The 20,665-nt window shown below is 31.4% G+C and overlaps 2 protein-coding genes and 1 non-coding gene across 3 annotated transcripts; all 3 read right to left on the bottom strand.

Annotated features, from left to right (window-relative positions):
• Positions 1–6,351: 6,351 nt before the first annotated feature.
• Positions 6,352–6,434, bottom strand: MIR166C (microRNA MIR166c). The gene has a single exon (NR_127233.1). It is a non-coding gene; the product is annotated as a microRNA MIR166c (primary transcript).
• A 5,431-nt stretch (positions 6,435–11,865) lies between these two features.
• Positions 11,866–17,236, bottom strand: LOC102600598 (ubiquitin-60S ribosomal protein L40). Its single transcript, XM_006352150.2, has 5 exons — positions 17,054–17,236; positions 16,866–16,952; positions 16,395–16,497; positions 12,191–12,257; positions 11,866–12,104 (listed from the first exon to the last, which is right to left on the bottom strand). Exons 1-5 carry the CDS (start codon positions 17,154–17,156, stop codon positions 12,078–12,080), a joined length of 387 nt encoding a protein of 128 aa, XP_006352212.1. The 5' UTR covers positions 17,157–17,236; the 3' UTR covers positions 11,866–12,077.
• A 450-nt stretch (positions 17,237–17,686) lies between these two features.
• LOC102601278 (methionine gamma-lyase) lies at positions 17,687–19,072 on the bottom strand. Its single transcript, XM_006352234.2, has 2 exons — positions 18,333–19,072; positions 17,687–18,257 (listed from the first exon to the last, which is right to left on the bottom strand). Exons 1-2 carry the CDS (start codon positions 19,006–19,008, stop codon positions 17,704–17,706), a joined length of 1,230 nt encoding a protein of 409 aa, XP_006352296.2. The 5' UTR covers positions 19,009–19,072; the 3' UTR covers positions 17,687–17,703.
• Between the last annotated feature and the right edge of the window lie 1,593 nt (positions 19,073–20,665).

Here is a 20,665-nt window from a genome sequence, read left to right as displayed (position 1 = left end):
ACTTCATGGGTAACATGTAATAGTCCCATGATTAGAAATATAATCTCAAAGGGAATTAGGAACTCAATACTCAAAACTTAGAACTTGAAGATACTACTACTCTCAATGATGCTCAATTTATGGAGTTCATACGGCATTATGGACATGAACGACTCGAATCAAAGGTCTACATAACAACATGGAACTCATGTAAACGACTCTTCTCAATCGCATACTTACTTACTCAAACTTAGTTTGAATTGACAGTTGATCTCAAAGGATTCATACTCGAACTCAAAGACTTTCTTGGACTCTACTTTTAACTCTTTCTTGAGTGTGAATTATGAATTCAAGAGTTATGGTTCATGATATAAAGGATCTATGTGATAGTGTAGACTCATGAATACATTCTCCTCACTCTCATTCTCACTTACTTGAGTCTTGAAACAAGTTATTAGAAATTGTAGAAGACTCTCAAGAAGGACTCAAAGGTACTCTCTCAAAATGTTCGGAAGAACTCTCAAGACTGAACTCTTAACTTTACCTTGTAGTTATTAGAAATTGTAGAAGACTCTTCAGAAGGACTCAAAGGGACTCTCTCAAAATGTTCGGAAAAACTCTCAAGACTTAGCTCTTAACTTTACCTTGAATTTGAATTATGAATTCAAGGCTATGATCATGTTATGAATGATTTCTAAGTGTTTGGAAGTAGTTTGAAGTCTTTAGAATCAAATGGGGTGAAGATACACTTCAAAGGAGCTCAAACGGGACAACCGACAGAGGATGAGTGGGGGCAGGCGACCCTGGCGCGTTCCGGGCGCGAGGCGCCAGCCCCTAACTTCAGAGGTTGCATATGGGCGCACTGCAGGGGCGCTGCCCCAGCCCTTTGGGCACATCTGGGGGTAAACGCCCCAGCCTTTCCCCAGGCCAAGTTAGACGAATTTCGCCTCTCGCTTTCTGATCCTAAATCGCTTTTAATCAATTTCTTTTCTCTAATTTTCCTTCGATTCAATTACCCAACCTAAGTACACACTAATCCACTCAAAACAATCACTTTCATTTCAAGAAATCATCAAAACCCCAACAAAACAAGATTTAGAATGAACTTCAAGAACACCTATCAAGAACTTAAATCCTTCAACTTTTGAGAATGAAACTTTGCTGAAAATAATATGTTTGGCGTGTGGGTGAACAAACCCAACACTATGGAAGATTTCATACCTCTTAGGGTTCAAACCCATGGCGACAATCCGCAACAACTCTCAAGAATTTCGACGAACGCTTCGATCCTTTCTCTTTTCTCTTTTTTTCTCTTCTTCTTTTCTCTTCTTGAACTCTCAACTAAAACCCTAGGCGTAAACTAGGATTATAAAACTGAACCTAATCATATTAGACCCCTAAATATTACTAAAAATGAATTTAATCTGATTGGGCAAGAAAAAGACCAAAATACCCCTCTAAAATCCGATTTTGATTTTCCTTATCTAGACAGCCCAACTTCGAATGGACATATTTCCCTCATACGATATCGAAACTGAGCAAACTCGGTGGCGTTGGAAATATAATTCAAAGATCTTCCCTACGGTATCTGGTATCACACCTAAATCATCGTGAGCTAGAAGTTATGGTCATTTGAAGTCGACCCAAAACTCATACTTAGCTTAACTTGCAAAATTTCAGATTTTTGCTATTTCCAATTTAGCAGTTTTTGGAACTCAAGGTGCTACATCTAGTGACTTAACCTCAATACTAAAGAAATTTAAAATTCCTTAGTAAAATCTTACTCACAACGAAAGATGATTCGAGTATCAGTTCGAAAAATTTCTGGGGTGTTACAGCAAGGAATAATTCATCACCTATAAATAGTGTGGTCTTCCTTGTGTTGGGTAGAAGTAGGAATAACAAGAGATGTACAAGAAAATATAGAGTGAAAAAGATGAGTAGTATTATATTGAGTTTATATTGAGATTAGTGTAGTGAAAGAGAGAGTTGAGACATAGAAAAATATTTCAAGTCTTCAACTATATTCACTATACAAAAGAGGGTAATTTTATGTTGAATAAGGTGTTCTTTTTGTGGAGTTTTGGACTCTTAACTAAATCTGGAGTTGTTTGAGTTGTACAACGTTGTTGGGCTGTTGTATCCTGGAGGGGACAAGTCAAGAGTGTTACTACTGGATCAGTGTAGATTTTGCCGCAGTGGGCTTGAATCTCCTTAAAGAGAGCGAGATATCCGCGCCTCAGCCTAAATATTTGTTTATTTATTTTTGTCATTTTATTTTCAACTGTAATATTTTGTATTTGTGGTATATTACACCAACACTTTAGTTAAATTATTTGGTAGTTTATGCGAGTAAAGAATAAGACCACCATAATTAAATTGTCTGTTGCAGAGTAACATGCAATTGAGCCCAAGAATATTCAACTTGTCTCTCATTTTTTAGAAGTTTTTAAATATAAATCAAGAGACCGGAAAACATATTTCTCATTCTTCTTACATATATACATTTTTGAGTGTATTACACATAAGCTTTACCAAGTTAGCAAGAGATTAACTAATATACCGTTAGTGTAACATTTTTTTTACACAATTAATATATAATATATACATTTTTGAATGTATTACACATAAGTTTTACCAATTTAGCAAGAGATTAACTAATATACCGTTAGTGTAACATTTTTCTTTACACAATTAAGTAATTTATTATAACCTGTTATGATAGGTTATCAACTATTTTAATTTTCAATTTCTTTTTCTTTTTATGAACTCTCGTAATTGCCGCCCTACTCTTTCTACCTTTATAATGACCTTCCACATTTTTTCCTTTTAACGCTACCAAAAAGTATGTAGAATTTTATCCATTCATTTATATACAAAATTGCAAGATATACATCAATTTTGTCAAGTTAAATATTTTTATATTGAATTTCGGAAAGGATTTTCCTTATATTTTCTCATCAGATTTGATTTCATGCAATAACTTTCATAGTTTTGGTATGAAAATTTGTCTATAATTCCTTTCTTACTGTGACCATTTTTGGATTGAAGTTTTTGTACCCTTCTTTTAGTTTGTAAAGTTAAACACATATAAAAAAGATAATATGTATATATTTAATTAGCATTTAGAAATTCTTTAAAATACTTAAAAGACCTACTAATAAATTGTGATTCAAAAATGATTCTTGCTTCAACATTTCTTGGTTCAGTGGTACAGTAATGGTGTATATTAATAATCTCATTTCTCAACTCGTAATCAATTTGTACAATATGCCCCATCATAACTTGTGCTAAAGTAATGACCCCCTTGTGAAAATTATGAGTCGTTAGATTATATTTGCAGAAATTTCATTAAGCATAACAAAATTTTAAATAGAGATCATATGAGTTCCCCAAGAGAGTCCCATTAAAATTGAAATGGGCTGGCCTCTATACTATCATCTGCAAAGCCTCTCATATAACTAGATGTGAAATTCGTGTCAGCATGGATATAATATATATTATTTTTTTGTTTAAATTTATTTGACTCAGATGATATTTGGAGAATAAAATTTTTTATAGGATTTTTATAAATTTTGAGTTATTAATTATTGTGATATATAGTGTTTTTTAATACGAAAAAAGGTCATATTTATCGTTATATTATTAGAAATAGTTTAAATATGTTATTCGTTATACTTTTGGTTCAAATATACCTTACCGTTATACTTTGGGTCAAATATACCCCTCATTCCTTAAATATTTGAATCTCAATCTTAAAATAGACAAGTGGAGGGTTGAAATTAAGAAGTACCCATATTTTTTTTTGTCCAAACAACCACCCAAAATAGACAAGTGAAATTAAAGTGTCCATCGATGGTCATAAAACTATAAAGTGAAATTAAGCTCAGCAAATATATATTTAACAAAATGTCCATCGATGGCTATTCTTTGTTTAAATTTCTGCCTGCAAAATTAAAGTGTGACAATTAAAAAAGGGGGATAATTATGAGGCGTATTTATATAGGATTTTATTTATTTATTTATTTAATATTTTATTTTATTTTTAAAAGGAAGAATGTAAATTTTTCCAGCAAAAATGAAGGGGCTTCTCCCATGGGAAAAGGTGAAAAACACAGCTGCATGCAGTATTCAAGCTGACAATGTGTGTGTGAATTACTTTTCTGAAACTATTTAACAGATATATAAGCCCTCCTTTTTATTTTATTCTATTCAGTATACATATTTAAAATAGATGTTTTATTTTTTCGTCTATCATAACAAATTAAGAATTTTTAAATATTTTTTTCTCATATTATCCTAAATTTATAAAATAACTATATAAAATAGTAATAGTAGTAATAACTGTCATTTTTAGAGTTTCAAAATATTATTAATAAAATTAATTTAATAAAAAAATACTTTTAATTAAAGTTTTCTTAAGAAATATATAAGGTCAACTAAGTAATATATAACGAAAAAAAGTCTATAAAAACTATAGTCGAAATTCTAGGTAATCGCTGCGCATGGGTGCATGTACTATATTTTCCTTAGAAAATATTTTTTAAGAAAATAAGTAAGTACTGCAATATCATTCATATGTAATTTTTAAAATGGGATAAGATGGGTAATGGTGGAGTTTGGGATGGTCAAGGGTGTGGGTAGGGTTTTGGGGCAATGGTGGAGCTAGGAATTTGACAAGAGTATGCAAATTCTTGTTGCACTGATCCACCCTTGGCCTAAGGTGACTCCGCTCTTGTTTCAGGGGCGTTAATTAGGCAAGTGAAAAAATATAATAAACTTGAAATGTTATTAATTTTTCCACCATAAGTTCTTCCTCAAACTGCTCTCACTTTTATACAAGCTAATATCAGAAAGCATTTCTAAAGCATCATTTTGAATGTTCACAAATATATTACTCCTCAAATTTCAAAATTTGAACTTTGACGTATGCATTTTCTATCAATCAAACTTTTTAACTATTATTTCCATCGTTCAAATTTATATGACATTATTTAACTGAACATAAAGTTTAAAAGAATAACAAGGACTTTGATACTTTAGTCTAAATTAAATCAAGACAAATACTTATTTGTAATGTTATAAATCATGATCTTATTAAAATTTATTTTCATTATTTCCCCTATTTATGTGTGTAACTTCTCAAACACAATTTTGCAAGATTATTCTCTGACTATTCTCAAAACATACGCTATAGCCTTTGCAAAAGCTTAGAATGGATATATTCTTTTCACCTCCCTTAATTTAACCTTTTCTTCATTTCAAGAAACTTTTTATGTCAATATGTCTTTGAGTACTCATGATGTCACTAAATCATGTAAACCAACACAAAGTTCATATCATTATTATTCCACGAGTGGAGTTTGAGGAGGATACGATATATATACACAAGTAGAATATTTTATCTTCAAGAAAAAAGCAAAAATGGCATAAGACTGTGATATAATATGTTGTCATGACTATATATAGATTATAGAATGCTTTTATTATTGTGTGATATAAAACTTAGCATAATTCTATACGTGAAGTCTGAAGAGTATAAAATGTAAGTAGAATTTTTTTTTTATCTTCAAGAAAAAAGCAAAATGACATAAGAATGTGATAATTGATATACTAATATGTTGTCATGACTATATATAGAATGCTTCTATTATTGTGTTATATAAAACTCATAAACTTCCCCAAGAAATATAATTCACGTGTGGCAACTAGAAAAGAAGAACCCTAACAAGAATAATGATCATCATGAATTTAATTATATATAGTACTTTAAAAGTCAATCAATATAACAATAATAGTGACATAACTACGTAGATGGAATATGGGTAATTAATCAGTATATTGTATAAACAAAAAGCAATACTATACTATATAAGTAAAAAGTTACGTTAAATCTTTTAATACACTTAGTAAAATTTATAGCCGCAATATTACATATATATAGCAAGAAGGGGGAGGAGGAACAAAACGAAAAAAGAACTTAAGAGCATAAACGAAACATATAATCCTACTGTATAAAAGTTATATGATATTCTTATTGAAAATATAATTAAGTAAACGAAGTAATCATTTATTTGGCCTATTAAAAAAAATTAGGCAAATACTTGAGAAAGCGCATTAAAAATATAATTAATAGATAAAAGTGTATTCTATCTAGCTAATAAACCCACCACACACCACACCCACCTCCTTTTTTCACACATGTGAGAGTATTTAATTTACTAAAATGTAAGCAAATTAATACTAGAGATTGACCTATAATTTCAAAAGTATAATGAATACTTTGAGAAGAAGTTCAAAGAATTAATTCCACGATAAAGTTTAAATTGTGAATTTACCTCTATGTGCTCATAAGAGGAAGCGATATTTTGAGGGGAATGAAGCCTGGTCCGACGACACTAACAAGAGTTGCTTACATTAGATGAAGTTGGTGGCCTCGAGCCAAACAACATTCCCCTCAAAATTAAACAAAAATTGCTAATTCCTCCTTCTCTTCTCATCACTCTTCTTCTTTTTCTTCATATTGTGTTTGTGAATTGTATTAGTATGCAAATATGTGGAGAAGAGAATTTAAAGTTATTTTGGTAGATAGAAAGAAAATATAGTGAGTATGTTGTGTGAGAATGAATGAGTGAATTAAAGAAAGGAAGGGGTTATAATAAATATAGAAAGAGGAAAGAAAGAAAGGACAAAAGCAAGTCATAAAACCATAGCCAATATACTCATTTAGTTTATTTTCATTTGTCTAATATTTTAAAAATAATTTTTATATATTTATCTTTTAATGTATAAAAGAAGAAAAATGTTTTTTTTTTATTTTACCTTCGACATTAATAACTTTTTTTTCAAATTATTGTGGTAAAAGTTACTCATCTATTTCAAAAAGAATGACTTACTTTTCTTTTTAGTCTGTTTAAAAAAGATTAACCTTTTTCTTTTTTTGGTAATATTTTAATTTCAGTTTTCCATGTGACACGTTTAAGGAAACAAGATTAAAGGGCAATTTTATACATTTGACATAACTTTAATTAAGGACCACAAGATTCAAAAGTTTTCTTTATTTTCTTAAATTCCGTGTCAAGTTAAACTAAACCACTCTTTTTGAAACGAAGAGAGTATTATTTTATAGGGAGACCTGCAAAGTTCAAAATAAACACCTAAAAATAAACGGAGCAGAAAATATGCCATGAGGCCTACAACTATAACAAGTTAAATTTGGCTCCAGAAATGACCACGACCAATTTCCAAAAATAATTGTAACTTTCGCTTTCTTTATGTCTCAATCTCGTTTTTCCCCAACACAATATTAATCATGTATGATATTATTAGCGGTGAAGTTAGAATTTTTAATATTTAATATTTTTTTATTTATATTAATTCAATTTTTTGGGGCCTTTTTCATTGTTTAAAATAATTGAATTGTTCAAAGTTCAAGATAGATGTTTAATTATTTTTTTTCATATTTTTCATTTCCTTTAATATAGTTTGATATTTTCTAGGAGATAAATTGCACTACATATAAAGTTATATTTATGATTTCACAAAGGACAATAGTGAAAAAGTATGATTTAAATTATGTCGTTAAATATTTTTCTTAGTAGATGACATTTTCTCACTAATTCAATTAATATAAAATAAATAAAGTATATATTTAATCTTAATATTATTCTTAGATTAAAGATATTCAACTTATCATCTTGGATGTATAGGAGTGAGAAAGATATTCACAATAATCAGTACTCTCAAATTATTTAAAAACATATGAAAAATTATGGTAAAAAAAAAATGAACTTTATAATATGTCACATAAAGTGAAAAAGAAAGATTTTTTTTTTTTACAAAAAAGGATATGCAAAGAGAAGATTTACGCATTTTAATATTTCTGAAATTAGAAAGAATGAAGTACGTTTATATCTCAAAGAATTAATAAGTCATGATATAAATACGTAAACTTGACAATGAAATGACATGTACCAATTTCAGCAACAAAATTGGGTAAAAACTAAACTTGCAAACAAAATAAAAGAATCTTTTACGTAGTAATATGACAAATAAAATGTGCAAAAATTTACATGTTTTAGGTAAAATTAGAAGCATAAAATTATATTTTTGTAAATATAAAAATAGGAAAAAAAAAAGAGTAATAATATGAGAAAAAAGGGAGCCTCGTGCAGAGTGTAACTTCATTTTTCTAAGCTTGCGGGGGGGGATTTCGAAGATAAGATACATTTTACAACTGTTCATTTACTAGTGGTAGTACTATACTCTCGCTCCATTTACTATTACTTGTCAATTTTAAATTTTTTATGCTCCTTAAAAATTTATCGTATAGTCTTAGATCTTGAAAAATTATAAATTACTATAATGTTTCTTTTGTCCTGTTTTGATCCTCCAGTATGGAGATTTGAGAGAGTTCATATATTAAAGTGTCCAATTTATATGATAGTATTTGAGTGAGCACGAATTATATATATATATATATTTAGAAAAAGAGAGATCTAAGAGAAAAGAACTAGGTTATATACTCAATATCAAATGTGATCAAGTTGGTTTTGAGGGGGAAAAAGAATATTGTATTCATGAAAGATCTATATTAAATTATATAAATTATTTTTACAAATTTATCAAGCATGAAATATATTGGTCATGAATTTAGAAGTTTTTTTTTTTTTGTTTTTATGATTTTTCATTTGGTATGTGGAGTTCATATTATAGCTCCCGTTAAATTTAATCGCACACATCAAGATTCATTCAAAGGTAACGCTTCCATCTAAAATCTCTAATTAAGAGAGAAACAATCTCACAAATATACCACATCCCATGTCGGTATGAATTTAGAAGTTACTCCCTCCGTCCTTATTTAGTTGTCCACTTTAGAAATGACACACAGATTAAGGCAACAATGATTAGCATAGTGAAGTTACAATTTTACCCTTATAGTACAATTTACAATTCCAAAATAACTTCACTCAAGATAACTAATCAATGTTTGGAAGTTCATAAGTTTATTTACTTTATTTATGACAACTTTATTTAAATAATGGTATAATAGGTAAAAATTTGTTGTCCTTTTTTGATCTGTCAAAATGGACAACTAAATAGGAACAACTAAAAGAGGAAATATGGACAACTAAATAGGGACGGAGGGAGTATAAAAGAGTAGATACTCCATCTTTTTAGACAATAGAAGATATGTAACTTTTAAGGAGTCAACTTGAAAAGTGAAAGATAGACACAATTCATTCAAATTTATAGTATAGATTTTAGAGTAGCTAGCCTTTTTCATGTTTTTTACTTTTTAACTCTGTCACTTATTGCTACCTTTCTTTTCCTTTTGCTCTTGGAAAAGACTTCTCTTTTAATTATTTTATTTTATTGGCATTTGTTGCTTTAAAGTTTTGTGTATGCATAATGGCACATTAGACTCATTATTGAAGCATCCTTGCCCACTTGATTGCTTTGCCTATTCTATTCATGACAAGATTGTTTTGGAATTACATATTAATTTGAATCTACCTCAACATTTTAATACATACATTAGATCATCCCAATTTTTATAGTTTGTCTAAGAGTTCATGATAAAAAACACACTTCGAATTTTATTTTTTTTTGGATTTCACGTCTCAACTACTACACCAAAAATGATCTTCAACAGCAATTATTTAATGAAATAGCTTAATTGTCGCTAAAAATATTTTTTCTAGTGGCAATTAGCATTTTTTATAAATGTCTCTAAAATCTATAGCGACATTGAATCCAGTTACAATTAACTAATGTCAGTAAAAGTTTCAGAACTCTTTATTAATATGCATATAACTATATTGTCACTAAAAGTTGTTTTTAATTACTCCACATGTGATACTAGTATATAGTACATGTGATACGACTTGATTTGTATATTTTGGATGAATTTCTTAGTATGAATAGTAAAATTTTCTGTTTGTTTAATTTACCATTGACTCGAGGTGTAGATGTTTGCAGTGATTTAATACTTCTACTACTATTAATTGATTAGTTATGACATGGTTTTGTGACTTAGAAAACATGAAATTCCCAAAGCTACTTTTTTGACTTCATTTCTCTTATTTCTATACATTTTTACATTGTTTTCTACCCACTCTTCAAATACACAAACTATGCCTTAATTTTTGCAAGCTGTAACTAGCTATTGCCTGTACCTATTTGTCCTTTACTCTTCTTTTAAAAATAAAAATAAAAATTGCGATTCTTCCTTTAGAGGTTTTGATGTCTAATCCACGCTCCAAACACAAGCTCAAAGAAAGAAGGATTATCCAACTTTATAAGAAGTTTAGGATTTTCGTCCCGGTCAGATGTGGGTTCATTCTCATCACCCCCTACGCCCATATTCCAAAAAAAATTTATGTAGGGTTCTATTGTCCTAGTCTAGTACGTGCACAATCATGGACCGTGAGTATTCACACGGTTTGAGTGCCCCTCAATGGGCTTGACTCTGATATCGTGTGAAATTAGGTCTTGCTAGACCTAATTCACACCCTAAAAACTAGTTCAAAGGAAGGAAGATTGTTCAAGTCTTATAAAGAGTTCAGAGATCTCGTTCTAGTCCAACGTGGGATCATTCTCATCAAGCTTCTAAAGTTGTTTCTTTTATACTCCCTCCCTGAACACACATGTACGTATATATAGTTGAACAAGTAAATATACATCGTTTGTTAGAGTAGAGCAAATGTAGTCAAGCAGAGTGTTACTATCACTATCAGCACTTAATTTAGCATTTTATTATAAAATTAAGATAATGAATGACAGAATGAGAAACATTAATGAATTGAGAAAGCACAAGAATCAATATTTGATTAGTTTGGACGATTCTAATCATTCTGGGAATAATGTGCCTATTATAAAGTCGTTCGTTAGGAAAAGGTGCATTGTGACTCTGGGAGTGGTTGAAAAGTTGAAATTATTATATACTTAGTGCTTCTCCTTTTTATGCACACATTTCAATTAAAATAACATATTTCACACTATGTTATTTTATCTTTTTGAACATTTTTATTCTTTTAACTTTAATACATTTTAATTAAAAAATAGAAAAAAGATTAGTTTATTTTAAAATAAAAAAGATATTATAGACTTTTTAAATTTCTGGACAAATTTTTTGATCATTTAGCATTACCCATATGATATATAAATTGAGTCATAAGATAGAGTAGATTCTCTTTTGCATTATGAAACAAATGAGAAAATTTAGAAACAAAGCAAAACCTAACGTTCTATAGTATTTCATGTTGCTATACGCAGAGAATGCGAGGAATAACCTCGATTATCATTTAGGGGCTAGTTTTATTTATTTCTCATTCACTCACCTATTAAAGAGGGAAGCAAGACTTTGTTTATTTAAACCTGAGACTTATAATTAGAGATGAAAAGGTATTACCGCAATTCTCGATTAAAAAAAGAGTAGGGGCAGTGAAGCACAAGAGGAGCTAGGGTATTGTAAGGGAATTCATTCAAACCCTCTTCGATAATTTTCTTCTCTTATCTTTCGACTTTCGTACATATATGTATACACCTCTACATTCTCTTGATAGTTTATTGGCACATTTTAGTGAATTCGGTATTTTGAACATATATCATAACTTTGCACACTATTCAATAGATTGTCAATCAACATAACTCTCTTACTTGATCAGAATTATAATACTCCCTCCTCTTTGCTTATATTTCATAGATCAACTTACTTTTCAAATGATATAAAAGTGGAGGATGGTCAGCCATTAAATCCAAAATAGGAAATGTGACTTAAGTTATAATCACCTAAAACAATGCTACCTAATACTTGAGTAACAAAGATCAAGTGTGTTGATAGAAAATAAAGCACAGCAAATTAGCAAATACTATGACATGAGGTGATGTTAAAAAACATAAACCTAATTACTCTGATAAAGATATGATCGAGCAACTGCAAGAACTATCAAAGTAGCAAAAAATCTTCATATACCTCCCAAATACAAGTCGATCAAAATCTCTAAAGGGTAAAAAGCCAAAAATAAATCCGAATAGAATATTTTTTGATAAGAAAATCCAAGCAACTACAAGTCGGCAGCAATTAGAATCAGTATCTACTTAATCTTCTTCTTAGGCCTCAGCTGCAACGGCAAAAACAAACCATTTGTCGTTAGCTAAATGAAGTGTCAACTTATCGAGGAAAATATATGTATTTGATGATATTAACCTGGTTGCTGTGTCCACACTTCTTCTTGCGGCAGTTGACAGCACGAGGATGCAACCGAGCATAGCACCTTCAGATTATTTTTACAAGGTATGCATTAGAAACAACTATTGGAGGAGAAAGGGAAGCATGATGACAATACATATTAGTATTAGCTTAAAATTACTGACATCTTAGCATGTTACAAGAGGACAGAATCCCTTTTGCTAGTGGCCATAAACATACAAAGTCACTACATTTGGGTTCATTGAACTTTACCCACTTTGAACATCCAAACGACATCTATCTTAACCTGCCAGAACTTTGTCAAATTTGAGGTTGCATTTCAGAAATGTTCAAAAAGGGTATGATACTAAAATTTTAGAAACCTTGCAAACATAACACTAAAAATAGTCCATGTATTATATATAGTATTATTTAGTACTATGTTTTGTAGAATTTTTGGGCCTAAATATAACCCCCTACATGGTATTATAGGATGTATTACAAATACCTTTCATTTGGTGGTATTAGTAATACATTGGATTTACCATGGAATTATATATGTAAAGACAAAAATATCCCTCAAATCATTTTATTTCTAGAAAATTTATTTAATTAAATTAACTTACAAATTTTATTATTTAGAGAGAGTTGATTGTTAATAAATAAATACAATACATATCAATACAATATTTAAAATGTTAGTTCTTTAACATTTACTAATTGAAAAGGCAAATATATCACCACATGACGTTTGTGATCTTAATTCAATATATTATTTGTTGATTTATATGCGGTTTCTAATTATTTATATTTTGAACAATCTATAAATTGCATACATATTAAAACTACAACTTGCAATTTTTATGTGTAAATGTAGAAGATTTATTCAATTTTACTATTGTTTACCGTCTTTTAAAAGTAGATGGTCTATCTATTCTAAATTGAAAATTAACGTTTTTAAGTGATTAATTTATTAAGATAATAATTATTTACCCTCGAATAATTTAAGTGAGAAAATCACAAACATGACAACAAAGTTGTTTCTCCTAGCTAGCTAGAAGGTCAATAAATAATAATATTGTCCCGGCAATTATCCACCTTGATCGATTACATAAAATAGAAAATCTCATAATAATGCAAGGGTATAACTGGAAAGAAGCTTTTTGTAGAGTTTTAATCCAAACACAAGATGAGGTCAAAAGCAATGAACCAAACACTTGATAAAAAAAATACTCTGCATTATTTTTTTCTACCAAACGACCCATAAAAACTTTAATCCCACAATCATTAGTATTCAGCAATCCATCAACTTTGAGTGTAGTGAAGTAAATTGGATGCAAAATGACAAGCATTTAAACCCAGGCAGATACTAGAATCTTGGAGTTTAGCAGCTTTCGTACAAAACAAACAAATTTGAAACGGACAGAGTAGAAGATAATCTTCTATGAGAAGAACAAAATAAAAATACAACCTTTACCAAATAAAATAGTACGAAGTATCCAGAAAAACAGTAACACCAACTAAACATAGGATATCTGCAATTGCTAGATAAGTTCAATGTTTATGAAGTCATTTGAACATGACAAACTTAAAGGTGACAATCTGGCCTACAATGTTGCGACTGTAGAGCAAAGCACAGAGATCCAAAGATGAAAACTAACTTAAAGAAATTTTAAAAGAATCTAATTCTAACACTATGGGGGGTGGCTTAATACCGATGAGCATAGATATCATGGGACAGTGGTGTAGCGAGAAGAAGATAGTGTCAGGAGGAGGTGGAAGAAAAAAGAAAAGGAAAGAAAGAGCCAAAAGCTAGGTAAAGGGTTGGTGGAAGTAGGAAAGGATTGTAAAGGAATGGGACTCAAATGTTGGAAATTAGAGTCCACCCATATGGGATGCTCTAAAAGCCCAGTGGGGTAAATATAGTAATTGTAGTAATTACTATTGACCCTAATTTATTCTGTAGTATACCTACAATGTACGACTTAGAGATATATAAGACATAGAACTCTCAAATTTTCCATGTTCTCCTAGGGTTGTGCAAAAACCGATTTAACCAATAAACCGAACCGAAAAAAACACTATTGGTTTATTGATATTGGGTTATTGGGCTAACGATTTTGCAAATTTTTTTATTGGGTTATTGGTTTGGTTTCCGATTTTATGATTTTTGTTAATGATTAAACCGATAACCCAATAAGACTATACTAAATTTACTAGTCTTAGTGTTAATGGTTAAACGATTGTTACTTTCACACTTTTTCCTTTGAATGTGTCTAGTGTCTAAACTTGCAAGAAAAATGATTGTTACTTTTACGATTATTACTTTCATGCCAAATGCTGGAAAAATCATATGGTTTATTTGAAAATTTTCTTATCGTGTATATAATATATATGAGTATTTTCTTATTGGTTAAACCGAAAACCGAACCGTTAAGTACCATAAACCGATTAACCAAAAACCGATAAGAAATATGTTATTGGTTTGGTTATCGGTCTGAAGTATTTACAAACCGAAAACCGATAAACCGAACCAATAACACATAAAACCGAACCGAACCGACCGATGCGCACCCCTACATACAATAATACCTCTTGATTTCAAAATCTCACCGAATCAATAACACATAAAACCGAACCGACGATGCGCACCCCTATGTTCTCCTCTCATAATCAAATTGAGTTTAGATTGTGCAATAAGGGGCTACTCCAATTTACCGTGACAACCAACACAGACAGGTAATTGCATCCGCAGTTCATCCTAAATCATTTGTCACCACTACACAAATAACCTGTAAGTTCTCTTTACTCCTACTTTGTATAGATTAATGAGTTAATCATTCTTTCATTGGTAACAAAACTATTTTACGTCGCATAAGCGATGACATAAGGTAAATATAGGGTGAGAATTCTCTCTCATATATCTCTCTGTCATACAATGTAGCTTTACTTATATATATATTTAGAATAAACCCGGGTTATGTATTTACCCTAATAGACTCGTACAACCAACCCTTATGGGAGAATTCTAATTTCCAAAATTTTCCACTCACACATAATGGGAGTGCTCATCTTATATGAGAAACATATTCTCATCTGATCCCCGCAATCAATCATACGGGGAAGTAGATCATGCCAGAAGCACGCTACGTGAGCTTAACAGTATAAACTGTTTATAGCCTTTAGTTGAGTGCAACCCTACTAGTATGCAACAACCCAAATCATATGAATCTCATTTTATAGAATTCCAAAATCTCATGTATTAATACAGTTTGTATTCACAACTATAAACTCAAAAGTTATAACTGGAGCACCAGCGAACAAATTAATGAGATTTCAACAATGATCCTCCTCTTCTCATGGTCCTCTTAACATCATCTATTTTTCATGCTCTGACAGACCGAATCTGTGCTCATGGTAAACAAACTAAGATAACTAACTTCAAACTAAGTCTCGAGTATTTGATTGAAATCACTAAGGGTACAAATCGTGAGCCATCATTAAGGCTCTGGTCTATCAGAACAATAAATTGAGGAAGGGAAAGTATCCAAAAATTTAAGTTTTGTGTGGTCAATAAAAGTAGAAACTAAAAGATAAGAAAAAACAAATTGTAATATTTGATTTCAAGGATACAATCTCTCAAATATCTTTAATCTAAAGATAGTCTCTTCCCATAAGTCTGTTCAATTATTAGGCAAGTGTTTTACCTCTTGTTCTCGAGTTTGATTGAGTATTTAAATTCAAGAGCTAGAAACTTGAGAATATTCATATATTTAATACCCGAGGTACTATCTAAAGGCATATCCAACCACATAATGGAGCACAACTTTGTAGTGATGAAGGGGGCAACACTATCAAGAGAATGTTCTTATATTTAATGTTCAATCAACATATGTTTCTAGGAAATACTTTGACAGCAAGTTCTTCTCTCCCCTCTTCTCCTAAAGGCAAGGTATCCAGGATAACACTTGAACAGTAACAATCATTTTACTCAAAGACTATGTGCTTTAATCCACAAATTGTCCTCTTAATACTATCTACTAATTAGAATATCACACAGGGGCCCATTCTAGGAGTTACTAATGATAGTTTAGGATGTTAAAACTCCATGTCAGATACCCCATCTACCACAAGTGCAAAATATTAGCACTAGTATCTTCATAAGCATAATGAAAGAGATAGCCCAAAAGAAAGCTAGTTATAATTTTATCATGAAACCTACTTGCGGCATATCATCTTCTCCTGATTGTATTTCCTAGCCAAAGCCATCAAAGATGGCTCAATGATTCCACCACGAAGCCTCAGCACCAGATGTAAAGTTGATTCTGCATTTATTAAATACAAAAAATAAAAAAAAATCATTAACTTTCACTTCAATTAGGGTGTAACTATTAAATTCAAAAATTACATAATAACTTTAGAGAATATTGACATTTGACTAGTAAAACTCTGTCATCTTAATCTCGCTATGAATTTCGACTCAATCAGCTCATACTCATATTCATGGACGGAGGCGGAAAATTACACTGTTTATACATGACTAATATATGTTGAACCACCTTTGGCTTCAATAAAAATGCTCATATTTGGTGCTAATAGAATACAATTAGTAGTTTTTTATCCTTTACAAAATTCGTAAAATTTTCAATCTATTAATTGAATGTTAAATATTGCTCAGCCACAAGTCACTCACCTTTCTGGATGTTGTAGTCAGCCAAGGTGCGGCCATCCTCAAGCTGCTTACCAGCAAAAATCAGCCTTTGCTGGTCTGGTGGAATTCCTGAAGCACCGAAAAACATAGAAGCACAAATTGAATACAAAAACAATCATAAAATTACGCAAATGGAGAAGCTTATAAATCAAAAACACGATTTTCCATACCTTCCTTGTCCTGTATCTTGGCTTTAACATTGTCGATGGTATCGCTGGATTCAACTTCCAGCGTAATCGTTTTACCGGTCAGAGTTTTCACGAATATCTGCATTTTCGCCTTCTTCCTTCACCTTCTCCTCAATGTATGACAGAAATTTATATGTAGGGTTTAGTGGTGACTGAAACCCGTTCGGCTCCTAATGGCTGGGCTTTTGGGCCTAACTTTTGGAATATGAGGACCCAATATAGTCAATGTTTACCTTACTTGCTAATTTAATTTAAGTGATTAGGTAGACGACTATTCAGATTATTACTCTAGTAATTTATTAAAGATAATAATTAGCTTATCCATAGACTATAGTGTTTCTTGTAAATGAATTCTTTAAAATGTTAGCAAAAATCAATTATATCAAAAGGGAATATTGAAAAAGGATGAATTAGTTGGGTTCTAATTATTTTACACTAATGATAATAGATTAACTAAACGTTACAAAATTATAAAAGGAAGTAAGCGTAATATCATAAAATCATAGAAAAAATTAAGTTAAAAAACAAACTTAAAAGGATGTCTCATAAATTATTTTTTTCTTTTTATTGAACAACGATAAACATAAAATTTTATTAGAAGAGATAAGACGAGATCTTTGTAATGTCATTTTCTATTGCATTTGTGACAATGCTTTCTCAAGTTGGCTCCATTTTTGCTCCAATGTACCATTATAGCCAATTGACATTCTCACTAATCCAGGTGAAATCCCAGCCAACTCCTTCTCTTGATTGTTCATTTCACTACTTGTGCTATTGCCCGAACATGACATGAGTGTCTCATAATAACCCAAACTCACTGCAATAAGCCCAAATTGAGTACAATTTTGTAAAACATTCATTAAACAATTAGCCTTTTCTTCAGTTTCCATGTCAACACACAAAATCCCCCCATAGCCATAGTCTTCATTGGCTAGGGACTTGAGAAGGCCATGATCTGGATGGTTTTCTAGGCCTGGGTAAATGACTTTGAGCCCAAGCTTGGTTATTCTAGTAGCGAAAACAAGAGCTCGATTACTATGCTCTTTCATTCTTAAGCCCAAGTGAGGAAGTCTCTCTGAAAGCTCGAACGCGATCTTAGCATTCATGGTTGGGCCTAGTAGCATAAGTGACCCTTCACGAAGATCCATCATGGAGTTAATCAGACTTGCCGGTCCACAAACTGCACCTGTTTCCATAATAATGTTCAATTTCTACTGATGCAAGACGTAAAGAGTTTAAGTTATATACATCATCAAATTACCTGCAATAACATCGGCAGCCCCACTAATATATTTGGAAATACTATGAACAACCACATCAGCGCCCAATCTCGCCGGGGACAATACCATCGGAGCAAATGTATTATCCACCACTACAAATACTCCCTTACTATGCGCTATCCTGCACAACGCCGGAATATCGGTAACCATCAACGTCGGATTAGAAATTGATTCAAAGTACAACACCTTCGTTCTCCCTTCCACAATTGCTTCCTCAACCATATTCAAATCCCTAATATCCACAAACGACGTCGTTATATTACACGCCTTTGGCAAAAAATGCGTGAGCAAAGCATATGTCCCGCCGTACAACGAACGGGAAGCAACGATGTGATCGCCGGAACTGCAAAGCTGGAGCAGCACCGATGATATCGCCGACATGCCAGAGGATGTGCAGTAAGCAGCCTCGGTGCCCTCGAGAGCCGCCATAAGCCGGCTCAAATTGAGGACTGTTGGATTTAAGTGACGGCTGTAGATGAAGAAATCGCGGTCAGGTCCGAGTTCGCCGGCGAACATGCGGCTTAAATTCTCCGGCTCCATGACGGTGAAGGTGATGGAGGCTTCGATGGACATGTTAACGCCGCCGTGCTCGCCGAATTCGTGGCGGACATTTGCTAACGCCGCCGCTGGATCCTCCAATATGAGGTGGTGCTTCATTGATTTTTGAGCCACGTTAGCCGGTCTCTGCTTGTCTAAAACGACAGCGTTTTGTTCTGATTTACCCGCCATAAGTATAAGGTGAGAACTGAGAAGTCACTTGATTTTGCTGAAAGATAAAAGCGATCGTTTCTCGCTAAAAGATTGAAGAATGGAACAGTGCATTATATAGCGTATGTGTTTTGGCTAAAAAAAATTTAAAAAAAATTCTTTTCCCAAAACTAATTTATGATTTCTTCTAAAAGTTTGGTCAAATATCTCAACTCTTCCAATTAAATATTTATATAAAAAAAACATTAAGCATTTATAACTTCCAATTAAATATTTATATAAAAAAACATTAAGCATTTATAACTTCTTAGAAACTTGGTCAAATCGACTATAAGTTTAGCACATGTCGTGGATAAAAATTTTACATCATCAATAAAGGCGAAGTTAGAATTTTAACTTATGAATTTTATAAAGACGATTTCAAGTATTAATAACTGAGTTCTAAACTTAATATTTATTATATTTTAAAAAATCTCAATACAAATACATTATTTTAACAAAAAATTAACCATGCTCGAGCTTCTAGCTCTACCCCTAATCATCAGGTTAAATTTCGCTAGGCGAGTAATCTTCGTGATAGCAATGCAAGGTTTATATATATATGTCAAATATATGATAACTCGAACTAAATAGAAAAGTAATCAACTATATAAAACCACTTATTTAATTGATCAATCAAATAAATATAAAAACGTAATTTGTGTTACTTTTACAATAACGCTGCAATTTGTGTTACTTTTACAAAGTTATTAATTTTTTACATAATCATATACAACTAGCATAACATTTGTAATGAATTATAAAATTAAAGTAAATCTCTCAGAATTTTAGTTTTACTTATATTGATGTTGTGTATGTAATATCGATCACAAGAAAAAAATATATGAAAAACAATTGTTTCATTCCTAAACTAAGACGTACGTGATGGTTAGGAGCCAAATTATGAGTCTTTGCTCAAATAGTGAAGGATATTCCATTAGTAATGAAAAAGGGAGTGGAGGGGATCCGTATATGTTGTTCAGGTCGATTATAATAGTATTTTATTGATAGTACGTAAAGGCTTTTGATCAAGCTTATAAGTTTCTATAATAATTTTAAGTTATTATCTTCTGGGCAAATTACAGAAATCACATACTTTTAAGGCAAAATTACAATCTATCCCTTAAAAGTTTATCCTTACAGAAATCCCTCAAACGGATACAATAATATAAGCGCTGGTACATGCGCGAGATACAACAATATAAGCGCTGATACATTAATTTGATGCGCGAGATACAATAATATAAGCACTGATACATTAATCTGATGCGCGAGGCAAAATTACAATCTATCCCTTAAAAGTTTATAATTACAGAAATCCCTCAAACGGATACAATAATATAAGCGCTGATACACTAATCTGATGCGCGAAAATGAGGGATTTTGGAGATTTGTAAAACTTATAGGGGATAATGGTAATAAGTAAACTAAAATGTGGGATTTCTTTAATTTTTCCTTATCTTAATTAGAGCCGTCAAAATAGGCTTAGTCCATGAGTCAGCCCAACCCAACCCGTTATTGGAGAAGGGTTGGGATATGATTTTTCAAGCTCATTTAAAACTAGGGT

Source organism: Solanum tuberosum, unplaced genomic scaffold (assembly GCF_000226075.1).
Source record: "Solanum tuberosum cultivar DM 1-3 516 R44 unplaced genomic scaffold, SolTub_3.0 scf00147, whole genome shotgun sequence".
NCBI lineage: Eukaryota > Viridiplantae > Streptophyta > Magnoliopsida > Solanales > Solanaceae > Solanum > Solanum tuberosum.
Note: the sequence above shows the minus strand (reverse complement) of the source record. Positions and strands in the feature narration are given on the sequence as shown.

Coding starts and splice junctions, on each gene's coding strand:
- LOC102600598 (XM_006352150.2), bottom strand. CDS start 17,156: ATGCAGATATTCGTGAAAACTCTGACCGGTAAAACGATTACGCTGGAA. Junction 16,498..16,865: donor TGACTACAACATCCAGAAAG/GTGAGTGACTTG, acceptor TAATAAATGCAG/AATCAACTTTACATCTGGTG. Junction 12,258..16,394: donor GAGAAGATGATATGCCGCAA/GTAGGTTTCATG, acceptor AATAATCTGAAG/GTGCTATGCTCGGTTGCATC.
- LOC102601278 (XM_006352234.2), bottom strand. CDS start 19,008: ATGAAGCACCACCTCATATTGGAGGATCCAGCGGCGGCGTTAGCAAAT. Junction 18,258..18,332: donor GGCTGCCGATGTTATTGCAG/GTAATTTGATGA, acceptor TTATGGAAACAG/GTGCAGTTTGTGGACCGGCA.